Source organism: Cornus florida, unplaced genomic scaffold (genome assembly GCF_030987335.1).
Source record: "Cornus florida cultivar Cherokee Brave unplaced genomic scaffold, ASM3098733v1 CherokeeBrave_3.0.0_Hap2_Chr06, whole genome shotgun sequence".
In the NCBI taxonomy this organism is placed as follows: domain Eukaryota; kingdom Viridiplantae; phylum Streptophyta; class Magnoliopsida; order Cornales; family Cornaceae; genus Cornus; species Cornus florida.
The window spans coordinates 21,721,230-21,746,302 of record NW_026775576.1 but is presented as its reverse complement, the minus strand read 5'-3'; the positions used below and the strand labels follow the sequence as shown (position 1 = coordinate 21,746,302).

General features: G+C 40.2%; 2 protein-coding genes across 2 annotated transcripts; both read right to left on the bottom strand.

Annotated features, from left to right (window-relative positions):
* Positions 1-3,676: 3,676 nt before the first annotated feature.
* On the bottom strand, positions 3,677-6,340 carry LOC132313862 (uncharacterized). Its single transcript, XM_059812803.1, has 2 exons — positions 5,156-6,340; positions 3,677-5,011 (listed from the first exon to the last, which is right to left on the bottom strand). The coding sequence occupies exons 1-2, from the start codon at positions 6,338-6,340 to the stop codon at positions 3,677-3,679; spliced, it is 2,520 nt and encodes an 839-aa protein (XP_059668786.1).
* Positions 6,341-8,478: 2,138 nt separating this feature from the next.
* Positions 8,479-9,783, bottom strand: LOC132313861 (uncharacterized). Its single transcript, XM_059812801.1, has one exon. It carries the CDS (start codon positions 9,781-9,783, stop codon positions 8,479-8,481), a length of 1,305 nt encoding a protein of 434 aa, XP_059668784.1.
* Positions 9,784-25,073: the final 15,290 nt, after the last annotated feature.

Sequence of the window (25,073 nt, the reverse complement as noted above, 5' to 3'; positions counted from 1 at the left end):
TTCTATGGCTCCTAAGAAAACTAAATCAACTGATTCCACCTCTATCCCTCAACCTTCCGATCCTTCAACCCATGGCAATATCATAGAAAAATCCCTAAAAACTCTATCTCCTTACAAATACTGTCTCAATACCCTTATCGATCTTCGTACTGACTTCAAAGGCTTAGGTCCTGCTTTCCTTGACGAAGCTCCTTCATCAATCTCACCTTTCTATCCTTCGGCCGACGTTCTTCCATTCCTTCAAACCTTCCCTCCTAATGAAAATGGCAGTTTGCCACACTTTCATTTTAGAACATGGCATATTCCAAATGATGCTTGGATCAATTGGGTCGACCGGGTTGGAGCTGTGAAGGGAGAAGTATGGAAGGATTGTGGCATATATGATGCCATTCAGCTAAGTAAAACTAACATCGCCCAAGACAGGGCCTTGATGATAGCAGCCATGTTTAATTGGTCGACCACCACCAACTCCTTACACTTGAAGTGTGGCATGATGGCTCCAACCATGCAAGACGTGTGCTATCTAACCGGCCTCAAACCCTTTGGGATTGATGTAAGTACCTTGTTGGTAGAGGAGGATTCTCCTTTCATCTTCCCTTCAAAGCAAACTGGAACCAAGTCATCTGAATCCTCTTATGGCAAGTACTTAACTTCCACCATGGATCCTCGCATCCCTGTGAATGATGCTGAACATATTGCCTTCTTGTTGACCTGGCTAAACAAGTTTCTTTTATGTGTACCGGCCTTTCAAGTCACAAAGGATTTCATTCATGTGGCCGTTGCCCTTTCAAGAGGTAAACACCTTGCTCTTGCTCCCTTGGTGCTTTCCCATTTATATAGAGGGATTCATGACTTGCTTACCTCCAACTTCGGACGCTATGGTGGTCCCCTCTGGTTATTTCAAATTTGGCTTCAAGTGTACTTTCCTGAGCTCGGACCTGTGGTGAGGCCTTCGGCCAATGACCCATTACTTTCTGTAAGTTACGCATCGGCCGTACCTAAATCCCATTCGTTTGGAGATTGCTTCAATTTCTTTTACTCCGGTTGTGAATAGAGGACTATCAGCCAATTCCTTCCATTTTCTCATTGCTCACAAGTACCTCGATGGCTGACTCCTCCTCAAGGAGTGTCTACCAAAAAATCAGCTGATAAGCATTCGGCCATGTGGGCTAGTTTCTTACTTTTAAGAGACCTTCACTTCAACACTGGCCCTCTAGGCACAGTAAACTCAAAAGTTGGAGTTGAGTTCTACAATCCAAACCAACTTGCTAGGCAATTTGGTCTGACTCAAATGATCCCCATGCCCCCTTATTTCTCTTTCAACAAAAACTTCCATAGGCTTGTGGTATTTCCAGATGACTCCTATGTAAAGAACGTGTCCTCCCGGTTCTCAAATCTGCAAGCCGGATTCCAATTCCAACCCTTCATCAAGAACCCAGCCTCAGATTCTAGTTTTGATCAATGGTGGTCTTCTTACATTACTTCTACAAGGACGGCTGATAGCCAGTCACTTGTTGTTAAAATATTGGAATCTTTCAAGTTCATATCTGTGGCCTTTGAAGGGGCATTCGTAATTTCCCGGGCCGTTACCCCAAAGAAGGTGCCTCAAAAGGATCCTCCCAAAGGTAAAAAACAAACGGTCAAGAAACTCCCTTTCTCTCAGTCAGTAGATGCTCTAACAAGGATCAATAAAGAGAGAAAAGCTAAGGCCAAAGCCACTGCCAGCCTTCTCAAAGGTACAATCTTCCTTTACTTGCATATATATATATATTTAAAAGAACTTTAAATTGAATTTCTCTTACAACTTTTTTTTTTGCAGATTCAGACAGTGGAACTTTATCAGCCTTGCCTAATCCAGAGGACGTTGAGCCCCAAGATGATAAAATTTCCTCAAGCCAACCTCCTCAGCCTACAACAACTGAATCAGTCGTCATCCCTGATGTTCCTCCAGCCCCTCCAAAGGTAAAAGTTTTTATCCATTAACATACGAAGATAATCATATCGGCCCTATTATTAAAATACTTGGCCAATATTGATTTCTAATTCTTGGCCACAACTATTATTGGCCGAGACAAACTTTAATAAAGCTTCCATCTCCAGGGAAAAAGAAAGAAATCAACTGCTCATGGTACTTTAAAAAAGACAAGATTGAGCAAAAGTAAGAAACATGAAGTAGAAGAAAATCTAGAAAGCCCTCATCCTACAGAAGACGTGGCCGATGATCCTGTAATTAATGTGGCTGACAATCCTTCTGATCATTCCTCAGATGAAAAAGAGGTAAAGATAACTGTACTTGAACTTTCCAAACTTTTCAATTAATAACATCCTTAATCTCTTCTCTTTTGCAACAATCTCCTCTTCTTGACTTGGTCTATAGTCCGGTTAGAAATTTCAGCCCTCTGAAGGATTTTCATGACCCCATTGAGGTGCCCTTCAATGTTCAAGTCACTCCTGCTAAAACTTCATCCCAGGGAGATAGCACAGCGGTTCAGCCAGAACTTCCTCCTCCAGTAACTAGTCATCAGCCACTCTTGGTGACAGACATGGCCGAATCATCCAAGGTATTGACTATCTCATAACCCCAAAAATTTTAAGATCTAATCTTTCCTCATTTTGTCAGGTTGTGTATGAGAAAACTCAAATTGTTCCTTTATTTCCTCCACAAAAAGCTCCTGCTTCATCTCTATTGGCCTTAAGCAATTTCTTTAAGGATGTGGTAGCTTCAGTGACTGAAGAGAGAGAAAGTGAATCTTCTGGAGCCACTCCAGTCACTTCAGCCAATATCCCTATACAATCCTTAGAAAAAACCAAAAAATCTTTACTTGAGATCTTGAAAAGAGATGCTGCTAATCTTCCTCAATTTGAAAGTGAGCTCACAGCAGTGCTTTCTACACTCAGCCAGTACCCAGACTTTCCGGTTGATCTTCAAGCCACTATTGCTACCTTTAAAGGCCAACTACCAACTCTGACCGATGATATTTTCCAGGCCAATGAAGCAATCAACCAATTCAACAAGAGTAAGAATAGGAAGGATACCCTTGCTAACCAATTGTTAACCCAAGCTTCCTCCTTTGAAAGAGTGAATACAGAGTTCATCGGCCTTGAGGAAAGAGAACATGTCCTTCAGAAAGAGATCGACCAGATCCATGCTCGTAAGGCCATCTTGTCTGCTGAAGCTGCCACATTGCAGTTTGAAGCTCAAGACCTTGCTCACGAGCATGCAAATCTTCGTGGAGAATTACCTCAGTTGGAAGAGTCAAAGAGGCAGGCCATGGTGGCCTTCAATCGGTCCTTAGTTATTTGGGCCGATTTCAAGGAAAAATTTGCAAGCATATGAATCTTTTTATATTAGCTTCCTTTTGTGGCCATCTTAGTGTATGATCTTTAAATGATGTAATCTTTTACACTTCAATGAATAAATGGCCTCTTTTGTTACTCCAAACAAATATCAACATTTTAGCAAGAAAATTTTTATTAAAATAACCAAATCAGCCTAGGAAAATAGGCCGAATTTTATTACATAAAGGTATACATGGTCAGCCATAAGTACTGGCTAACACTAATTTTCCCTTTCAAAGATTGCCGGTACGTACCTCTTGAGGTACTTGCCATTAATGGGGTAGTCATGTAATCGGCCACTGAAATACTTCAGCCTATATGCTCCTCCACTTAAGACTTAATGGACTAAGTATGGCCCGTCCCATTTTTGGGACCACTTCCCATATTTCCTATCGACTTTACCCACTGGCAAAACAACTCTCCAAACTAAATCTTCTTCAGCAAAAGACTTAGGTTTTACCCTCTTGTTGTAGATCCTCATCACCTTCTTCTTGTGAGCTATGATATGATCCAAAGCATCCCTTTTAACTTCATCTAAATCTTCCAATTCTACCAACATTGCTTGAGTATAATCAGCTGGAGTTAGATTATTTTGAAAAACAACTCTGGCTGATTTAACCTTCATTTCCATAGGCAGAACAACATCATGACCATAAGTTAACATGTATGGTGTAACTCCTGTGCCTGTTCTTTTTGAGTTCCTATAGGCCCATAAAGCTTCAGACAAAGTCTCATGCCACCTTCTTGGCTTATCTTTGATCATTTTTTCAATGATCTCTATTAAAATTTTGTTTGAAGATTCGGCCTGGCCATTTGCTTGAGCATAGTATGGCGTAGAGGCTGACATATGAATATTCATGTTGTGGCCGAATTGTAGTACATCAGTTGCCCTAAATACTGTTGCATTGTCTGAAACAAGTGTTTCTGGAATCCCAAATCTGTGGATGATGTTTTGTTCCATGAAATTAATCACTGTTTGCTGATCAACCGCTTTGCAAGCCTTGGCCTCAACCCATTTAGTAAAATAATCTGTGGCAACAATCACCCAGTGATGGCCTTCGCTTGATGGTGGATTAATTTTACCAATAAGGTCAAGGCCCCAACCTCTGAATGGCCAAAGTTTGATTATTGGCTGTAATTCTTTTACTGGTACATTTTGAATCGTCTCGTGTCTTTGACAAGCTTGACAACCTTTTGAGTAATCTATGCAATCTTTCCTCATCCTCGGCCAATAATATCCATACCTGCGAATCAGCCTTCTCATTTTAATCCCAGCTTGGTGAGCCCCACAGCTGCCTTCATGTACCTCGGCCATAACCTGAAGTGATTCCTCCTTGCTTATGCATTGTAGTAAGAGCCCATCTTCTAACCCTTTTCTGTATAGATCCCCATCTAGAAGCACAAAGTTGATCGCTTTTCTTTTAATACTTCTATCAGTCTTGATGTTTGGATTTCGAAGAAACATTATAAATGGTATCCTCCAGTCATCGTCGGCCAAATCTTCTACATCAATTGTCAAAGTATCAAACAACATAGTATTTCTCAATTCGGCCGATGGCAAAGATCTTCGTGTTATCTTTATCAACTGATCTTCTATTCCGGCTGGTACTCTTATTCCAGAGGCTGCTTGGGCCATGCTGTTGGCCTCCTTATTCTGCCCTCTCGGCCAGAACTTAAGTTGAACATTATCAAATTAATTGATTAATGAAGTGGCCAGAGAATGAAACGGCCTTAATTGCCAACTTAGGCACTTAAAATCTTCAGAAATTTGGCTAAGGACTAAGTTTGAATCTCCCAAAATCTTTACATCTCTAACAGCCATTTCAATTAAAATCTCCAGGCCGATTATAAGCGCTTCATATTCGGCCTGATTATTTGAACATTTAAAATCTAAAAAGAAAGAGAATGAAGCCTTTCTGCCAGCTGGCGAAATAATAACAATACCTGCTCTTGCTCCATCAGCCATGCTTGATCCATCAAATATCAAGATCCAAGGAGTTAAGAATATAGCTGATGACTCCAATTTATCATAAACCCATGGATCAATATCAGTTGAAGGATGATCGGCCAAAAAATCAGCCAGAACCCTTCCTTTTACTGATTTTTGTGGGACGTAGATAAAATTGAATTCCATCAAAACCAAAGCCCACTTACCTATTTGGCCAGTGATCAATGGCCTTGGTAGCATATACTTGATCACGTTAGTCTGACAAAGAATGTAAACATCAACAGGCCGCATGTATACTCTCAACTTCATGGCCGAATAGTACAAAGATAAACAAAGCTTCTCAATTGAGGAATATCTGCATTCTACATCAGTCAGTACTCTACTCAGGTAGTAGACAGCCTGCTCCTTTCCATGTTTATTGTCTTGTGCGAGCATACTACCAATTGATTCTTCTGCGGCCGATAAATAAAGCTTTAACGGCCACTTCTTTCTTGGAGGCATTACAACCGGGGGGTTTGCCAAATACTCTTTTATTTTGTCAAAGGCCTTCTGATGGGATTCGTCCCAATGAAATTTCTCATGTGACTTTAATTTAACTAAAGTCGAAAAGACATGCACTTGGCCAGCATGGTTAGAAATAAATCTTCTAAGAAAACCTACCTGGCCGAGGAACCATTGCACTTGTTTTTTGTTGGCTGGGGCCCTAGCATTTATAATAGCTTTGACCTTGTTCTGATCAACTTCAATACCTTGTTTGTGTACCAAGAACCCCAAGAAATTCCCAGCTGAAACTCCAAATGCACACTTCAATGGGTTCATTTTCAATTTGTGAATCCTCATCCTTTCAAAGGCCCTTTTCAAGTGTTCCAAATGCTGTCTCTTGGCCGATGATTTCACAACTACATCATCTCTATAAATTTCCATGAATCGGCCAATCATATCATGAAAGATAGAATTCATTGCCCTTTGATAAGTAGCCCCAGCATTTTTTAGGCCAAATGGCATCATAATCCACTCAAAAGTACCAATTGACCCAGGACATCTAAAAGCCATTTTATGAATATCTTCCTCGGCTAAAAGATAATAATTCATGCTTAGCGGCCGAATCAATAAGTTGATCGGCCACAGGCATTGGATATTCATCTTTTGGAGTGGCATTATTTAAATTGCGAAAATCCACACAAACTCTAAGTTTGCCATTCTTCTTCATTACCGGAACAACATTAGAAAGCCATTCAACATACCTAACTGTTCGAATAAATCCTGCCTTAAGAAGTCTCTCAATTTCTTCTATAATTTTGAGCATTACTTCCGAAGACATCCTTCTTAGTGGTTGTTTATATGGCTGAAAATCTTTCTTGATCGGTAATCTATGTTCTACCAATTTTCTAGACAGGCCAGGCATCTCTTCATAACTCCAAGCAAAGCAATCCTTATATTCATTTAATAATTTAATCAAATTGGCCTGGAATTTAGGCTCAAGTAAAGCACTAACAAATAATGGCTGATTATCTTTTTTAGTACCAACATTTATTTCCAATAAAGGATCTTGCACCTCTGCTTTATTATCTTCCATCCTGGAAGGGGCTGACTCCAAATCTTCAAGTTGGATTGCATCCAGCTTTTCGAAACCTTCTTCAATTATATCGGCCGTGCTGGCCAATACCTTTTCATATAACTGTTCTTCTCTGGCCAATCTCTTCTCAGCCAGATATGCTTTCAGTCTTATGTAAGCGGCCCTGAAAGCTTGCCGTTTCTTTTCTTCATTGGTTTTGTGATCCATCAGTAACATCTTCAATGTCCTTGATGGTCGACCTGAAAATATCAATTTTCGGCCGAGCTGCTTCTGACAATAATTCTTTAATATCAGCATTAATTAAATTCTTCTTCATTGTTGCTGCTGCTGGTCGTCCCATCCTGTTAATGCCAACAAATTTGATAGGTACAACAGTTTCATCATAAAGTGCAGCCTCAGCCGAATACACCCTAGCTATAAAGGGTTTGTTATCAGCCTCAACAATTTTTACCTCATTTCCATCCCAAAAAATCAACATTTAATTCAAGGTTGATGGGATGCACATGTTAGGATGAATCCAATCTCGGCCTAAAAGGAGATTATAGGCCGCGGTTGAATCAATGATAAAGAAAGCCGTAAAGGATGTCTTTCCGCCAATAGTAATTTCCAAAGGTAGAATACCTTTGGTGTTACTAGATCCTCCATTAAAACCACTGATGGCCACGTCAGTTGGAACTACATCGTCCATGGTTTTACCAAATTTCTTCAAAGTAGTTGCTGGAATGACATTCACCACCGAACCATTGTCAACCAAAACCCTATTGATTGGCTGACCCTCAACCCATACTTTAACATACAACGGCCTCAACTGCTGTGTCATAGACAAAAGTGGTTTTTCGAAAATGATTTTATCAGCCTTAGATGGCTGATCTTGAGAGATCAATCCTATCCCGGCCGATGAACTTGTCGAATCGTTCTTAATTTCTGAAGATTCAGCCTTTTCCTCCTGCTTGGCTGACTCAACATCCCTGTTCATCGTTGGTTCTATCCTTGCTTCAAACACAGAAGGCAAAACAAATACCATGTTACAATTTACCTCATCCGGGAGAGAACCAAAACGAATTCTGTACTTGGCCGCATGCTTTGGATCTTGGTCTGGCTGATCATCTTTTTCTTCATAAAAGCATGCCTTATTCTCAAAGGATGTAGCGACCTCCATGTCTTCAGCCACCATTGGTTCATTTTTTCTTTCTAGTTGATCATGGTCGATCTTGTCTTCTTTCATTTTGAGTTCTGCATTTTTTCTTTGCATCCTCCTTTTTTGAGTACGTGTAGGAGGTTGCTTAGGAAACTTTGGGTGACTTACTCGAGTCCATCTGCCATGGTCAACCAAAGGAGGTCTAACCGTTCTTACACGGTTAGATTCTTCTCCTTTTTGAACCCATATTTCTGACTGAATTGTTGGTTTCCTTTTGAAACTAGGATAAAAATGTTGTTCTGGCAGGACTCTATCGGCCACCGATGACCGAATGATTCTCATTGCCCTCGGCCCATTTTCTCTAAATATTGATCGATTGATTTCTTCGTGATTCTGTCTAGGCTGATGGCCTAACCTTTCATGGACACTGCGCTTTCTGGTTGATTGGAAATAGCCCCTCTTGTCTGAGTCATTCCTTCAGCCTTTGCAATTTGGACAACAACCATGGTTGATGAGGGCAATTTGAGCTTCTCTTAATTGAATTTCAAAGTCCTTAACTTTCTGCTCATCATTACTGGCCGATGAACTACCAAGAACTTTTGGTAATCTTTCCTGTCTACCATTATCAGCGGCTTTTTCAGTTGCAAGGCTGATTACATTGGTACTGACAATATTAGGAAATGGATCGCCATCGACCCCCATTACATCTGGCTTCTTTTCAGGGAATTTCAATACACCTTCATCGATAGATTTCTGCAATACATTTCTAAATACATAACAATTGTTAGTAGTATGATTCCATGAATTATGAAATTTGCAGAACTCTCTTCCTTTTAAATCATTGGTCGATGGTATATTGTGTCCTTTTGGCAAAACGATTTGTTTGTCGGCCAACAAATGATCAAAAATTTGTTCTGTTTTGGCCAGATCAAACGTATAAACCTTACCAGTATCAGCCGTACCCTTCCTGGCCGATGAAGTCGATGGCTGAGTACCACTGGTGGATACATTTGGTTTTGTTAAAGCGTCACGTACATAAGGTTTCTTTAGAATGACTTCGGCTAAATTAGCTTCAAAATCTTCCTCTTCAACCATATCAGTTGAATAAACTTCATAGTTGGGGTCCCTATAGTACGTACCTTTAGAGGAATTTTTTCGTTCTTTCTCCTCTTTGAGAACCAACTCATACCTGGTAGCTTTCTCGGCCAGGTCATACATGTCACAAAATGGAACTCCTTCAAACCTCTTCTGAAGTTCAAAATCAAGGCCGTTCAAAGCCAAACGAATGTACTCCTGTTCTGGAAGAGGTATACGACATCTTAATCTTGCTCTCCTGAATCTTGCAATGAATGTCTCGACCGATTCACTAGGCAATTGACTTATCCTGGATAAATTGGCCAGAGTAGGTTCTGTCTCCGTACGGTAGAACTGATCGTGGAATAATTCCTCCATCTGTGGCCAATTAAAAACAGAATTAGGAGGTAAACGAATATACCATGAAAAAGCTGCCCCTGTCAAAGAGTTAAGAAAAAGCCTCAATTTCAACCACGGGCTAACACTGGCCTCTCCACATTGAACCGTGAATCGGCCAATGTGTTCCACGGTCGATTGATTCCCCTCTCCACTAAAGGTTACAAAGTCAGGGACTTTATATCCTCTAGGGAACTCAGCTTGGTCTACCACTTCTGGATAAGGAGTTCTATAAATTGGTCGGCCGGCACCTCTAAGTTCCAGGCCATATTCTTCTATGAGTAAATCAGCTAATTGTCTTCTATCTAACATGACTTGAGGTGGCTGATTTAATATTGGTGGTACCTGATTAAAAACTGGCGGCTGATTAGCCGCTGGTTGATAGCAATTCGGCCAATCATGTGGCTGATTAGCCATTAGCCATATTCTGCCCCCCGAGCCCTACCTGTGGCGGCACATGAGTATACAGTGGGTTCGGTGGCCTCCACTTGATCTGATTGCCCCCCGAGTTCAAAGGCATCCGAGGAGGGTTTGGTGGAATTACCTGTGGCCGCGAACCTGCTACTGGTGGCTGATTAGAACCTACCCACGTAGGCTGAGGATAGCTTTCTGCCCAGGTGAGTAGCGTATGAACCGGCTGACTTGATGTTGCACCTGGTTGGAGTGTCACTACTGGTGGCCATGGCTGTGATGTTTCAATGGCCCTCTCTGGCCGAGCAGCTTGTGATAGATTCGGCTGAGAAGCCGATTCCTGATTGTTGGAGCTACTAGCTTGAGTCGGCTTGTTCAAAATAAAGGCTGAGAGTTGGGACATATTTTCATGCAAGTCGTTGTAGCGTGCTCCCATCCTTCCCATTGCATCTACCAAGGAGCTAACCTGTGCTTGAAGTACGGCTAACTCATCAGTAGGACTTGTTGCAGAGTTCTCAGCCTGTACTGGTTGATCGCCTTCCTCCAAATCTTCATCAGTAGCCACGGCCTTAGAATTTTTTGTGGGCCGCGGCATATTTGCCTCTTTTATAACACTCTAGTAGTGGTCCCACCGGGCGTGCCAAAACGTGTTCGCGCGGTTTTTGTTCCCTACGCCGGTCGATGGACTCTTCGCGGGCGTGCCAGAGTATTTGTACAAAATACCCAAAATATGTAATTGAACACCAGCCTATTCCTTTTTCCAATGGCTGACTCTCAGGCGATTGTGTGGGAGAGAGACTAGTAAGAACTCCCAGCAATGTTCTTTTATGCCTTGTTTGTAGCAAGGACTTTTTAGAGTGTCTAAAGAAATGCAACGGCTGATGAATGTTTGAATGGATGGAATGGCCGAATGAAGACAGATGGCGAGAACTTAGTCAATCGCCATCAACCAAACACAATGGCAAGAATTTAATCGATCGCCACCAGCCAAACACAATGGCAAGAATTTAATCGATCGCCACTGAAACGTGATAGCAAGAATTTAATCAATTGCCATCAGCCAAGTAATGACAAGAATTTAATCAATTGTCATTACGATTCAATGGCAAGAATTTAATCAATTGCCATTGAATTGAAAGCCTAACTAAAATTGCGTAATTAAAATTGGCATAATTGAAATTGAAATAAAGTAAATGGCTGAATCGAAATAGTTGACGAGGATCTAATCAATTGCCATTAAATTGAAATAAAGAAATTGATAGGAAAATAACGTAGAGTCAATTGAAAACATTTTTAGTTGAAATGCATGTTTTGTGGTGGTGCTGGACCAGTTAGAAATGGAATACAATACTTCTATTTATAGAAGTTCTAAAACCAACTAATTTCTAATTATTTCTTGCTAAAATCTCTCTTGCTTCAATCATTTTCTTTTGAAATTCAAACTGAGCTACGGCCCAACATTCCTCGCCTTCAATATCGATACTCCAGTTTCAATGGGAAAGTCTTTACTGAAATCTCTCTTTTCCTTGATTTGCTTTACTTTGTTGCTGAAAATAGGTCGTACTCCAGTAGTCTTTCACGTCTCTTCTCCTCTTGTTTCGTCTTGCTTCAAATAGAATACCTTTGTTGAAGAAAATTTTGATTACTAAGAAGTCGGTAGAAAGCTGCTGGAAGATTGCTAGTAAGTTGCTGATTTTTAGCAACTTCTTTCTTCAAGCTTGACTGAAATATTTCCCTTAAATGGCTGGAAGACCATTTATAGCCTTAACCCATACACTCACGTGGCTGCCCCTTCCTTTTGAATTTCATTTCCATAAGGATTCAATTTCCTTTCTCATAACTAAATCCCTATTTTATAGGAACTTAATTATGTCACCTTAGCCAACTTCTCCCAATGTTCTATTTCTAATGAAATTTCCTTTTGAAATTAACACAAGTCTCGGTTGTTTAGTAACAACCCTTTTGGTGAGGTGGCTGAATATATAGATATCTTCCTAAATCTTCTCCTACAATTTCTCCATTGGCCGACCATTCTTGGACATGCTTAACACTTATCGGCTTCCCATTGGTCCACGTCGCTGCTGAAGTGGCTGCCAAGTTTTGGTGCCAACAGATCCAAAAAAGAGGGCTTATGGGTATTCCAATCTGGTTTTAAAGAGAGCGAGAGAGGTGAGAGTTTTAAAGATAACACAATCGCATACGGCGGCGCTTATTCTTACCAATTTCTAGAAATGGAACCCCCAAGTTACAATTGTAATATGCAAAATAATAATTAATATAGATTTAAATTTTATATTATATAATAAGGGTATATCTGTCGATTCATACCTGATTGAACGGATTCAAACGAAAATGAAGCAATGTGACGACGGTTTATAATTGAGGAGGTGTTTAATTTTAGTGGAGGCATTTTGGACAAAAACGTTAGTATAGGAGGTTATGTGATTTTTTCCCTTGTTGTAAAGACCAAATAAAAAATTACTATTGACAAATAAATTTCATGCTCGAAAATCCTATTCTTTGTTTTTGTTTTTTTAGACCAAAATCCTATTCAAGTAAACGTATAAAATATCGAAGACATTGTTTGGCTTGGCAACATCTTATGAATTGCGCTAACTACACAACTGAGTTTTATAACAAAATTTAAAAATTAAAAAGTTTAACCACTGTCATGGACTAATCTTGGCATTTCTCAAATAATATTATTCACAGGGATAATAATAATATTGAGAGCCATGGGGAAAAGAGTAAATTAAGAAAAACCAAACAATTTGATGACACCTACCTTTCCTTTGACACCGATAGAATTATCAACTAATTTGCCCTAATGGTGAATTTAACCCATTCAAGATATTGGTGAAATTTTCTGAATTCTGATTTTTTTTTTTTTTTTCTCTTTCCATTGTGGGTTTAGACTAATGTTTAATTTATATACAGTTGCAGAACTGCAATTGATGTGTGTGTAATATATGGTATTACCTCTCTAGCTTCCTATATATTCTTATTCATTTTTTTCTGATCGGAGTTCCGTCAAGAAGTCGATTGATAAGCTAGTTATTGCGGCCCGAGCAAGTTGTTAGACCAGGCACTCTAAGCTTCAAAATCATTCAAGCAGTGCGCCGTGGACGGCGAATTGAGCTTGCACGTAATGGTGGCGATTTACTGTAGTTTGGGGCTTCGCACCAGGATCATTCACCAGCCAATAAAAACAGAAGACAAGCTGACTCGGACACCGTGATGCGACTTGATAGGGAAAAATAAATCTAACCTACCTTGACCTAACGATAGAGGCAACTAAGTGTTGACCAGCCGCCAGACTTCCTCCGAGGTTCGAACAATGATATTTCCATCGGATAAGAATGACAATATTTTATTATCAAGGATAATTAAAGATGACGTGGTTTAACAGGCTAAGGATAACCTTGACATAATTTGAGGAAGTCAAAAGGGTAAATCATATCCCCCACAAATCTGGTAACAAACAGATCTCCTCTGATCTTGCACAAGCGGATCTCTTCTGATCCCGTAAATGAACTGAAGGAGAGCGACTATAAGGAGGAGATCCTACCAGTCAATAAAGGTACGTCAAAAAACGATTATTAAATCCCTACCTTTCTTTTAGACCTCCAGTGACTGATTTGATCGTCGGAGAGCTCTTGGCAGGCATCACACCAGGGTCGTCAAGATTCATCGATCTTCTACTCTCTTATTTGCAGGAAAACAGTGTCGTATCGGACCGCGTGAATTTCTCCCCCAACAGTTGACGCCGTCTGTGGGAAACGATGATTCCCTTAAATCAATTAATTACTCGGTTAGGTATACGCACTTAAGGTCTGATATGGTAACTGGAACTGTAACGTGTCCAATTTTCTTCATTTTCCAAATTTTGAAATTTTTCGTCCATACAAGGGCATTTTGTCTTTTCTCGTTTTACGTGCCGGACACTGTGGGGTGTACCGGTTGTATCCGAGAGTTGGTTGGGACATTTCATTGAGTCCAGGACTCTTTGAAATGCCAAGGTTGCCATTTTTGCATTTTTTCTTTTTTTGGGGCCGGACGGTTCCGTGTGGGACCTGCTACCGGAATTGTTACATCCGGGAATCTTGGTTGGATTCATTTGCATCATATTTATTTTATTTAATGTGTTTTAAGTGATTGTGAATTAATGTGTATAAGTATATATATATGGTGTCTAATGAGACTAAAACTAAAAGAGAAAATAAATTTAATTTTTTGGTGGGGCCCACATATCATGTTAAAGATTGAACCAAGAGGCATTTAGGCCTCATTTCTTGCTTCCCTTTCTCTCTCCCCACTGGTTCTCTCTCTCACCCCCTTTACTTTGCTTTTTCTTTTCTTTTTGAATCAAAACTTTAGAACTTGATTTCTCATTCACTACTTGGAATTTTTGGAAACCGTTTGCGACAATTCGAAGAGCTCGGCGAGACCTTCACATTGATGTAAACAATTTCTTTATTGGCTAAGCTTGCAATTTCGAAATTCTAGGGTAAAAATTGGGGATTTTCATCTAGCTTGAGGTAGGGGTTCCTAATTCTTGAAATTCTTGTTTCTTTGTGAATTTTTCTTTGTTAATTGTAGCCAAGCATGCTTAATTTGAGATGATTGCCTCTAGAATGATTTAGTTGTTGTATATGAAGCTCATGATTGTATGTATAAGTTGATTTGTGTCAAATGCATGCTTAATTGTGATTAACTCTTGAATGATTTGTATATCTATGTGAAATTTTATGTGTAGAGGATATATGTGTAAGTGGTTTTGTGGAATTGTTGTGAGAAGCATGCTTATGTGGATTTATTTTCATATATTTTATGTTTAACATGCTAAAATTTTTATTTGCTTGGAAGCATGATATGTTGTTTGTGTTATTATAAAGCATGTTAGGTGGTTAAGCTTAAATTAAAAGCATGATAATGAATATTGACATGACATGAGATGGCATGATACATTCATGCATAAGCATTGGGAAGGAATGGGAAAAAGATTTGAAAATGAAAGAAAAATGATTTTTGGTAAATGTTTTGAAAAGTGTTTGCGAAAACTCGGACGCCTAAAAGACACCTAGTGGTCTGTGGTGTTAGTGTAGTCTAGAAGGGAGTATGGTTGAGCTAACTAGGCCGGATGCGACGCCTTGGATGTGCCTTATGATCGTGGATAGTTAGCCAACCCTCCATTCGTGACGCCTTGGAGGTGCCTTGGGTCTGATTACACTAACGGTTTTGATGTTGAAACGAAAATGTTTTGGAAAATGGAGAGCGACATGAGCATGGCATTGTGTAATACCCCTAATTTCAAAAGGATAGTCCTGGTATTTAATTTATTGTTTTAATTAAATTTTTTATTATTTAATTGTTTATTTGAATTATTTGAATTACTTGAGTTATTTGACTTTATTTTAATTATTTGCATTATTTGACTTATGTGAATTAGTTGAGTTATTTGACTTAATTTTAAATTGGTAAGTTGTTTAAATGACATAATTTTTTATTTCTTTGAATCCCTATTTTAATTTAATTATTTGTTTTCATTTAATGATTAGATTAGGGTTCTTTTAATAAATCACAGTTGTAGCCGACGTCGGTGTTAATTAAGTTTTTATGGGCCGATTAGGATTCAGTTTGGGGCTTGAATTAATTTAGGGTTTGGTATAACTCTATAAATATATTGGATACGTCTGTTTAGGGTTTAAAAATAAAAAGAAAATAAAACCTATTCACGTCTGTGGAGGCAGAGAGAGTAGGAATTTTGTAGTCAGGATCGCCGTAACCTTAGAAGGCGACGTAAAGATTTTGAACAAAAGTCTCAAAGGCAAGTTCTGTCTTAACTCTCTCCCTTAGGCTCATGTTCTTTGCACGTTTAATATAACTCCAGGATTTAATAAGGATTAAAATTACACTGGGTTCCATGGTTAGATGCTTACAAACTGGATGTGTGTATATACTGTATATTGTTTTGTTTTAAATTCTTGTCTGGTGTAGATTCTATTTTATTTTATGTAAATTGATGAACAATGAATTTTAGTAGGTCTATAACATGTTGGAGAAACACTGGAAGTAATTTAGTTGTAAGGTTGATTTGCTAAAACAGTTGGTGTTCATGAATCGAAATTATCCCGGTTTAAATTCCATGTGGCATAATTGATGTATAATTAATGTCGTTGAGTGAGTAAGGAATTTAATTATTTCTTGAGCACACTGGAATCTAATTAAAACACTTAGGAACCCTAGGGATGAAGGTCAGTTCATCAGAAACTCAACGGAATTGAAAACGATGAAGACACAGGAAGAGAGACAGCTCAAAGTTTAAAGAGTAGGCTCTTTGGAAACAAAGAGCAGGCTCTTAAAATCAAAGAGCAGGCTCTTAGGGGACTTGGAGCTGGCTCTAAGACTAGGAGAGCCGGCTCCTAGCAAAGAAGAGCAGGCTCTTTCAGTTGGGTTCCAGTTTTTTGGTTTTTCTACGACCTGTTTGGCTACGGAACTCGGATTTTGGGATTCTCAGATTCTGTAGGAAGCTATACTTGGGTGTTTTGAGATGTTCTAAGTCTATATAACACTTGTGAGAGTGGATTAATGCTTAATAAACCAGTAGGTGTTTATAGCTTGAACACTAGTAAGTCTCGACGGAAATTGTTTTATTTCAGTACAGAGGAATTTTAAATTACTGAACCTTAATTTATTTATTCTCTGTGAGTGGGAATTTTATTAATATGATATTATTAATAGTGGACAAGCATGATAATTAATATGGTTTTTATTAGACTTGTCATGGTTTTATGGATGAGAAGAATAAATTATCTCCATGCTCAAGTAAGATAATTTGTAACGGAGTTATGCGATGAACATGATGCTTATCTATTCAATTTGTGTTCATCATAGAATTAATTGATATATCTTACTATTTTGATCTATCAGTTACTGGAGTAAGCATGTTAGTCTATATTTCTATTTATGGTTATTATGGTTCAGTTGCTATGTGCATTGATTATGTATTTTTTCAACTGTTGGATGGATTGGATTGTATGTACCAGTATGGGACGGTGACATACTAGGTTTGGATTAGCTCAAATTGCTAAGTCTTACTTACTTTGGAATAAGGGAATGGATCATAAAAATAGAATCCTCCTTATGTATAAGTCTGTGCGGTTGAATAAGCTGAACGACTTAAATCTGTGCGGTTTAATAAGCTGAACGACTTGCTGGATTTCTTATGGATGAATGTGAACGGATTTTAAATATATTATTATGGTACCGTGACTCGAGCTTGAGTCTCAAAGTCAACGGTTAGGGAACGTATATGCAATAGGACGCGTAACTGGCTATACTGGTCAAGGTGTACCCTGTTAGGCTTAGGTAGTTATGCCCACTCAGGTGCGTTTTAAATGTTACCTTCTACTCAGGTTGAGACCTGTATCATAGTCCAGTGAGAGTCCATAGTGTGGATATATATATATATATATAGACATGGATGATATAGTTATTGTTGAGTTGGTTAGAGTGTATATGCGTATCGAGTCTCTGCTTGGATTGTAGTAGGATAGAACTTGTTCGTGGGCCTGACCCACTCCTATTTTTCAGGTGTACGTCAGTTCCAAACTTGAGCTTGTTCGTGCTGAGCAGAGGCGACCACTCATTCTTCCGACAATGTAGGAGCTCTATTCATATGGTTTCCTTTTAGTTTTTCAGTTTAGTTTGGTTTTCGTATTAGGGGTCCACGGGATGGATTCCCGAGTTGTACCCTTGGAGGTTTTGGAGTTGGATTATTATTATCTGGGATTTTAAGTATTTAATTTTAAATGGATTTTATATTTTAGATTTCTTTCAGCTTAAACTATTATTTCTTAAATTCACTTTGTATTCCGTGTTCGCTTTAAAATATTAATTGTTTGATATTCCCTTGGGTTTGGGTCTGGGCCTGATCAACCTGTGTCTCGGATCCGAGGGGTATCACAGTTGGTATCAGAGCACTCCAGGTTCAAGTGTCTCTAGGGTGTTTTGTATTAAGTCTTTCGCGTAGCGTTTTCTCTTGATTAGAGCTTAAGTTGAGGATTCGTTGAATTCTTTTACGGTTCGCTTAAAACGTACTGATGTTTGTCTTTCCGTGTTAACAGATGGTTAACGGTAGGAGAAGAGGACATAACATGCAAGGAAATAAGAGGTAGAGGAGAGAGGCATGTAGGCAGCAAGAACGCCTACAGCGTCAGCTAATGGAAGAGGAGCAGCAATTGCCTGGATTTGAGGATGACAATGGTCAGTTTCATAATGAGCAGGAGGAAGTTCAGCAAACTCCGGGTCAGGTTAGAGATCCAGAGTTTCCTCCTCACATCAATAATTTCGTTGCTCGGGCTATAGAAGTTGGGGTAACAGCTGCACTTCGGAATCAACCACCGGTTCAGTAGGCACCTGTACCAGCACCGGTTGTTCAGACTGACTCATGGGAAAATGCTATGATTTCTTTCACAAAGGGGAGTCCACCTGTGTTCTCAGGCTCCACCGATGCCAGAGCAGCTCACCAGTGGAAACAGGACATTGAGTAACATCTTCGTTTGGTTCAGTGTACGGAGGTTCAGAAGCAGATGCTTGCTGACTTCAAGCTAGTTGGAGATGCACTACAGTGATGGGAGTCAGTTACCACCGCAGAGGAGAGGATATTATTGACCTATGATCAGTTCAGTGCACGCTTTGATGAGAAGTACTTCCCTTATGCAGTGAGGGCAGCCATGAAGACTGAGTTTCTTAATCTGCAGCAAGGGAACATGACAGTGGCGGAGTATGAGTAGCAGTTCACGCGCTTATCTCTTTTTGCACTGGAGGAGGTGAATACATAGGAGAAGAAGCATAATAGTTTCGTTAAGGGACTGATGTGGTCTATCAAGAGAGCTATTATAGGTAGTCCAGCTTATACTACATATGCTTAGGTGGTAGACGCCTCTCTACAGTAGTATCAGTTGACTGTGGACATCAGACAGGCTCGTGGTGAGAAGCGGGGTGATAAAGACTCTACTAATCAGTCAGCTGAATAGGGGAACGACAATGGTCACCGACAGAATGACAATAACAAGTTCCAAGGACAACAGCCTTGAAAGAAGCACAAAAGTGGTTCAAATGCTCACAGGAATAGGGCACCTATTCAGAGGCAGCCGAATGAGGGACCACAGGCAGGACAGGGTCAGCCACCGGTTAACCGACAGATGAGGCCTTTTGGTATTTTCTAGGGTAGTTGTTACACTTGTGGAGAGTATAGTTATACTACCAGGCAGTGTCCTAAAGTAGGATAGAGACAGGGACAGGGACAACATGTGCAGCCGGAACAGAAGGCGACAGTGCCTCTACCAGCTCCACAGGTTCCACGGATTCAGGGACAGACACATCTGGCTTTACTGGCACCCCCGCAGACTCAAGGACAGGTACAACATCAGTTGCACTATGGCAGGGTGTACACCCTCATGCCACAGGATGTTCAGGCACCTCAGGTTATTGAGGGTAAGTTTCCTATTCATGGTTTGCATGGACGTGTTTTATTTGATACGGGTGCTACACACTCATTTATAACTAGGACTTTTGTTATTTTATCTGGGATGAGGATGAGGGTATACACTAGACCTCAGGGTATTTCTACACCATTGGGCGATACAACCGTTTTACATGAGAGTGATGGGCCTGTGACACTAGATATTGACAAACTCAGATTTCTAGCCAATCTACTGGTCCTGGACATGCACACTTATGATGTGATACTTGGGATGGATTGGTTATCTCACTACCATGCCCAAGTTAATTGCTTTGATAGGTCTATTGTGTTCACCATACTTGGTCAGGATATGTATGTTGTAGTTATGCTACATTCTAATGGGGGCAATAGCACGTATTTGTTCCATGTGGAGGAGGAAACAGAGGAGGAGGTTACTGTATCATTGGATCGTATACCAATTGTACAGGACTTTTCGGATATATTTCAGGAGATTTCAGGGTTGCCACCTAGTCGCGAGATCGACTTTGTGATTGACTTAGCTCCAGGCACTACGCCCATTGCTAGGGCACCGTATAGGATGGCACCAGTAGAGATGAGAGAACTGAGGGATCAGATTCAGCAATTACTCAGCTAGGATTTCATTCGTATGAGTACTTCACCCTGGGGAGCACCAGTTTTGTTTATGAAAAAGAAGGATGGTTCGCTTCGCCTGTGTACTAATTACAGGGAGTTGAACAAGGTTACTATTCGTAACAAGTATCCGCTACCCAGGATCGATGATTTGTTTGATCAGTTAAGGGGAGCCACATATTTCTTCAAGATTGATCTGCTTTCTGGGTATCATCAACTGAGGGTTAGGGAGCAGGATATTCCTAAGACAACGTTTCTCACAAGATATGGATCTTATGAGTTTCGTGTCATGCCGTTTGGGACAACTAATGCACCAGCAATGTTCATGGACTTAATGAACAGAGTCTTTAGGGCTTATTTGGATCAGTTTGTTATTGTCTTTATTGATGATATCTTGATCTATTCTCGGTCGGAGGACGATCATGCGAGACATCTTCGCATAGTATTGTAGACGCTTCGTGAACACCAGTTATTTGCCAAGTTCGAGAAGTGTGAATTTTGGCAGCGGGAAGTGAAGTTTCTGGGTCACGTGGTGTCCGAAAGAGGGATAGCAGTAGATCCAGCCAAGGTTTTCAGCCGTGGTTGAGTGGGGACAACTTACTTCACCTATCGAGATTCGGAGTTTCCTCGGTTTGGCGGGATATTATCGGAGGTTCATCCAGGGGTTCTCTAAGATAACTGGACCACTCACACACCTAACTAAAAAGGGTGTACAGTTCGTGTGGGATGAACACTATCAGCGAGCTTTTGATGAGCTGAAGACTAAGTTAACTTTTGCACCGGTTCTAGCTACTCCACAGAGTGGGATAGAGTATCTAGTTTATACAGATGCTTCTTTGCAGGGTCTTGGATGTGTTTTGATGCAGGAGGAGCGACCGATTTCATATGGATCTCGGAAGCTTAAGCCTCATAAGCTTAATTATCCAACACATGATTTGGAATTGGCAGCTGTGGTTTTTGCCTTGCGCATATGGAGGCATTATCTGTTGGGTGAGTCCTTCAGATTATTCAGTGATCACAAGAGTCTACAGTATTTATTCACTCAGCGGGAGTTGAATATGAGACAGCGCAAATGGTTGGAGTTTGTAAAGGATTATCACTTTTCTATACAGTATCATCCAGGGAAAGCGAATGTGGTGGTAGATGCACTCAGTCGCCGACCTGTTGGTAGTCTTTATGCCTTATTCACCACTGAGTGGAATGCTTTGAAGAATGTAGATGAGTTGTCGGACGCTTTTATGGCTTGCATGGTGGTTATACCTTCCATCATTCGCAAGGTTTTGCAAGCACAACTCACCGATCAGCAGTGTATCGACAAAGTTGCAGAGATAGCTTTTGGGGAGGTTCCATTTTACCATGTTGGGACTGACGGAGGCTTGAGGTATAAGGGACGGTTAGTGGTACCTTCTGCTGATGATTTGAGGAAGGACGTGGTAACAGAGACTCATCATTCTGAGTTTTCGGTTCATCCAAGCGGAGACAAGAGGTATCAGGATATGAAGCGGCAGTTTTGGTGGGCAGGTATGAAGAGAAACATTGCTCTGTTTTTTTCTCAGTGTAGTACTTGTCAGATGGTTAAGATTGATCATCAGAAGCCGCCAGGAGCTCTACAATCACTACCGATACCGGAGTGGAAATGGGAAAGCATTTCTATGGACTTTGTGGAGGGATTATCCACTTCTTTCAAGGGTCATAATTCCATTTGGGTCATCGTGGATAGGTTGACCAAATCAGCTCATTTCCTACCTATTCGTACTGACTTCACTTCGGAGCAGTTGGCGAGGCTTTATATTTCAGAGATTGTAAAGCTAAATGGTATTCCATTGTCTATTATATCGGACAGGGATTCGAACTTTGTGTCTGGATTTTGGAAGAGCTTTCAGCAGGCTTTGGGTACAGAATTGCATCTTAGCATTACTTATCATCCTCAGACTGATGGATAGACTGAGAGGGTGAATCAAATTATGGAAGATATGCTTCGGTCGTGTGTTCTTGATTTCAAGGGCCACTGGGAGGATTATTTGCCACTTGTGGAGTTTGCTTACAGCAATAATTTCCAGAAGACTATTGGTATGGCACCATTTGAGGCATTATACGGTCGACCATGTCGATCGCCTGTTTGTTGGATAGAGTTTAGAGAGAGCAGATTCTTGGGTCCTGAGTTTATTAAGGATACTTTTGAGAAAATTGCTCTTATTCGGGATCGCATGCGTACTGCTCAGAGTAGGCAAAAGAGTTATGCTGATCGGCGTACTCGTGCTTTGGAGTTTAGGGTTGGAGATCAGGTTTTACTCAAAGTGTCGCCTTTGAAAGGTGTTATGCGCTTTGGGAAGAAAGGGAAGTTGTCACCGTGGTTTGTCGGTCCACTCATGATCACGGATCGCGTTGGAGCCGTTACTTATAGATTAGCATTTCCGGATACTTTGGATCGCGTTCACAATGTGTTCCATGTTTCCATGTTGCGGAAATTTCTATGAGATGAGGATCAGTATTAGCATATCGATGTTGGGGAGATTGAGTTGCAGCCGAAAGCAACTTATTTGGAGCCACCGTGTCGTATTATCGATCGTCGGGATCAAATCCTTCGTAACAAGGTTATCCCTTTAGTTCGTGTTTCAGTGGAGTCATCAAAATGAGGCTGATCAGTTGATCAACTATACATCAACCTTCGCAATAGCACGAATCATTGTAAAATAGGGCTATTGGTCGGGTAAGTCGAACCACTGGGACTGCGCTAGTCTTGCGGCAACCTTAGTGTCTAGAATCTTTTTAGAATGATGAGGGGGTGTTCATAAAGGTTTTGTTTGTTGTCACTTAAATTAGGAATTCAAAGTGCATAAAACACTAATTTGCAAGGAATTAAGGATGAAATAGAACAATAGAGAAGAGACTAGGGAAGAGACTCCACAACCATCAATAAGCATGCTAGGATATGATTTACTTAGGGGAATAACATATATGTATAGCCATAGGATGCAACAACACAAATTATTACATTCCCTTCAAGAAATTTATGAAATCAATAGGTAAGAATAACCTATCAAAGCATTGCATGTTTTGGTTACCTAAACTAGGTTGTAACCTTAGACATACTCACTAAGCATAGAGTTATCAAGCCCTTAATCACATAGTAGAAGCACATGACATAGAATCCAAGAATAATCTATCAAAGGAAGATCCTAAGCAATAGATTATCAAATCTCCTAAATATCATGCCATTAACAACACTTCCATAAAATCCATTCCATTGTCACTATGAAAATGTAGCAATATAATCATAGGAGAAAAACCATCTAAGACAAGATATTTAACTCAAGATGATTATGTATAGGTATTGAAATTCATTACATCAAATGAAGAGCTCTAGTTCATGGAAGGATTACATACATATATTAACCCCCAAATATAAATCAAAACAAAGCAAAGCTTACAAAATGGAGCTTCATCACCTCCCTAGAGGAGGTTTAGTTACCCATGGTGGCCCTAGATGAAGGAAGAAGCAAGGCTTTCCCCTCCATTTTCGAGCTTCCTCCTTGAAGCTTCAAGAACTCCTCCTCTTTGCTCTCTTCTCTCTCCTCTATCTTGCAAAAATTCAAGGATATGAAATGTGTGGCCTTTGGTTGCCTTTTGTCCTCCAACAAAACCCTCTCTCTCCTCCAAAAAACATCCCCAACCACCTCATTAATAGGTAAATCCAAAGTTGGAAATTTCAGAGCACAAGTGGGCTGTCTCGTGGAGCAAACTGCCCAAATTTCGAGTGCTCGAAATAGGGCCTCGAGCACTCGAATTTAGTGTAAAAAGCTCCATGCTTCACTTGCTCCGCCCAGACCTACTTTGATGAAATGGCCATAACTTTGCGCTCCGAACTCCGAATGATGAACCGTTTAAAGATTTGGAGAGCTGATTCAGAGCTTTAAAAACTTCATGTTTTGATGAAGACCCAAATCTTAAGTCTGGTTGGTCGAAAATGGGGAGAAAGGCAATACTTCAGTGCTGCCAGGCAGTTCTACGCACCTCTGGTAACAAGGCCATAACTCTCTGCTCCGAGCTTCGAATGATGAACCGTTTGAAGATTTAGAAAGCTAATTCAGAGCTCTAAATCTTTCATGTTATGATGGAAGTCCAGTTTCAAGCTTTCTGGGTCAAAATGGTGAGCAAAGTCCTGACTCCACTGCTGATCTCGTGAAGCAATCTGCCCTAATTTCGAGCACTCGAAATAAGGCCTCGAGCACTCGAAAATTGGCCAGAATACCTTATGCTTGGTTTGCTCTGCCCGGACCTACTTTGATAAAACGGCCATAACTTTGCACTCTGAACTCCAAATGATGAACCGTTTGAAGATTTGGAAAGCTAATTTAGAGCTCTAAAAACTTCATGTTTTGGTGGAGATCCAATTCTGAAGGATGATTGGTCGAAATTGAAGAGCAAGGCAGAAATTCATTGCTGCCAGGCAGTTCTGAGCACCTATGATAAGAAGATCATAACTCTCTGCTCCAAACTCCGAATGATGAACTGCTTGAAGATTTGGAAATCTGATTCATAGCTCTAAATATGTCATGTTATGAGGGAAGTCCAGTTCTCGAGTTTTCAAGGTCAAAATGGCGAGCAAAGTCCAGGTTCCACTGCTGCCAGAAATTCAGCATTGTGACCTTTGATTTTCAAAACTCCACAAAGCATCCTTCTTGCTTCTTTTTGGCCAATGAACCTGAAAATACGCAAAAACATGCATATGAAGGTAATCTACATAATTAAACAAACAATGGACTCAAATAATGCAATTAAGGGCGCTGGAATATGCAATATTCGGCGCTTATCACACCCCCAAACTTACATTTTGCTAGTCCCTTAGCAAAACCAAAATGAATACTTCAATGAAAATACAACCATGGGCATGCTACCACAAAAATATCATCCATGGTGAAATGAAGTGCAAACACAGCTCAAATACAATTTGAAACAACAAAGAACTGGAGATGGGGTCATTGGGAAGACTACCTTGCATATATGAAGCATTGATACTAAACACATTTCAACATGTATGTATCAACATCATAGACTATATAAATAACTCAAT

What these genes read in the sequence shown, in the direction of transcription:
- LOC132313862 (XM_059812803.1), bottom strand. Translation starts at nt 6,340, where the DNA reads ATGGCTTTTAGATGTCCTGGGTCAATTGGTACTTTTGAGTGGATTATG. An exon ending in AGATTTTAATTGAAATGGCT is followed by an intron (nt 5,012 to 5,155) that starts GTTAGAGATGTA and finishes GTTCAACTTAAG; the next exon opens with TTCTGGCCGAGAGGGCAGAA.
- LOC132313861 (XM_059812801.1), bottom strand. Translation starts at nt 9,783, where the DNA reads ATGTTAGATAGAAGACAATTAGCTGATTTACTCATAGAAGAATATGGC.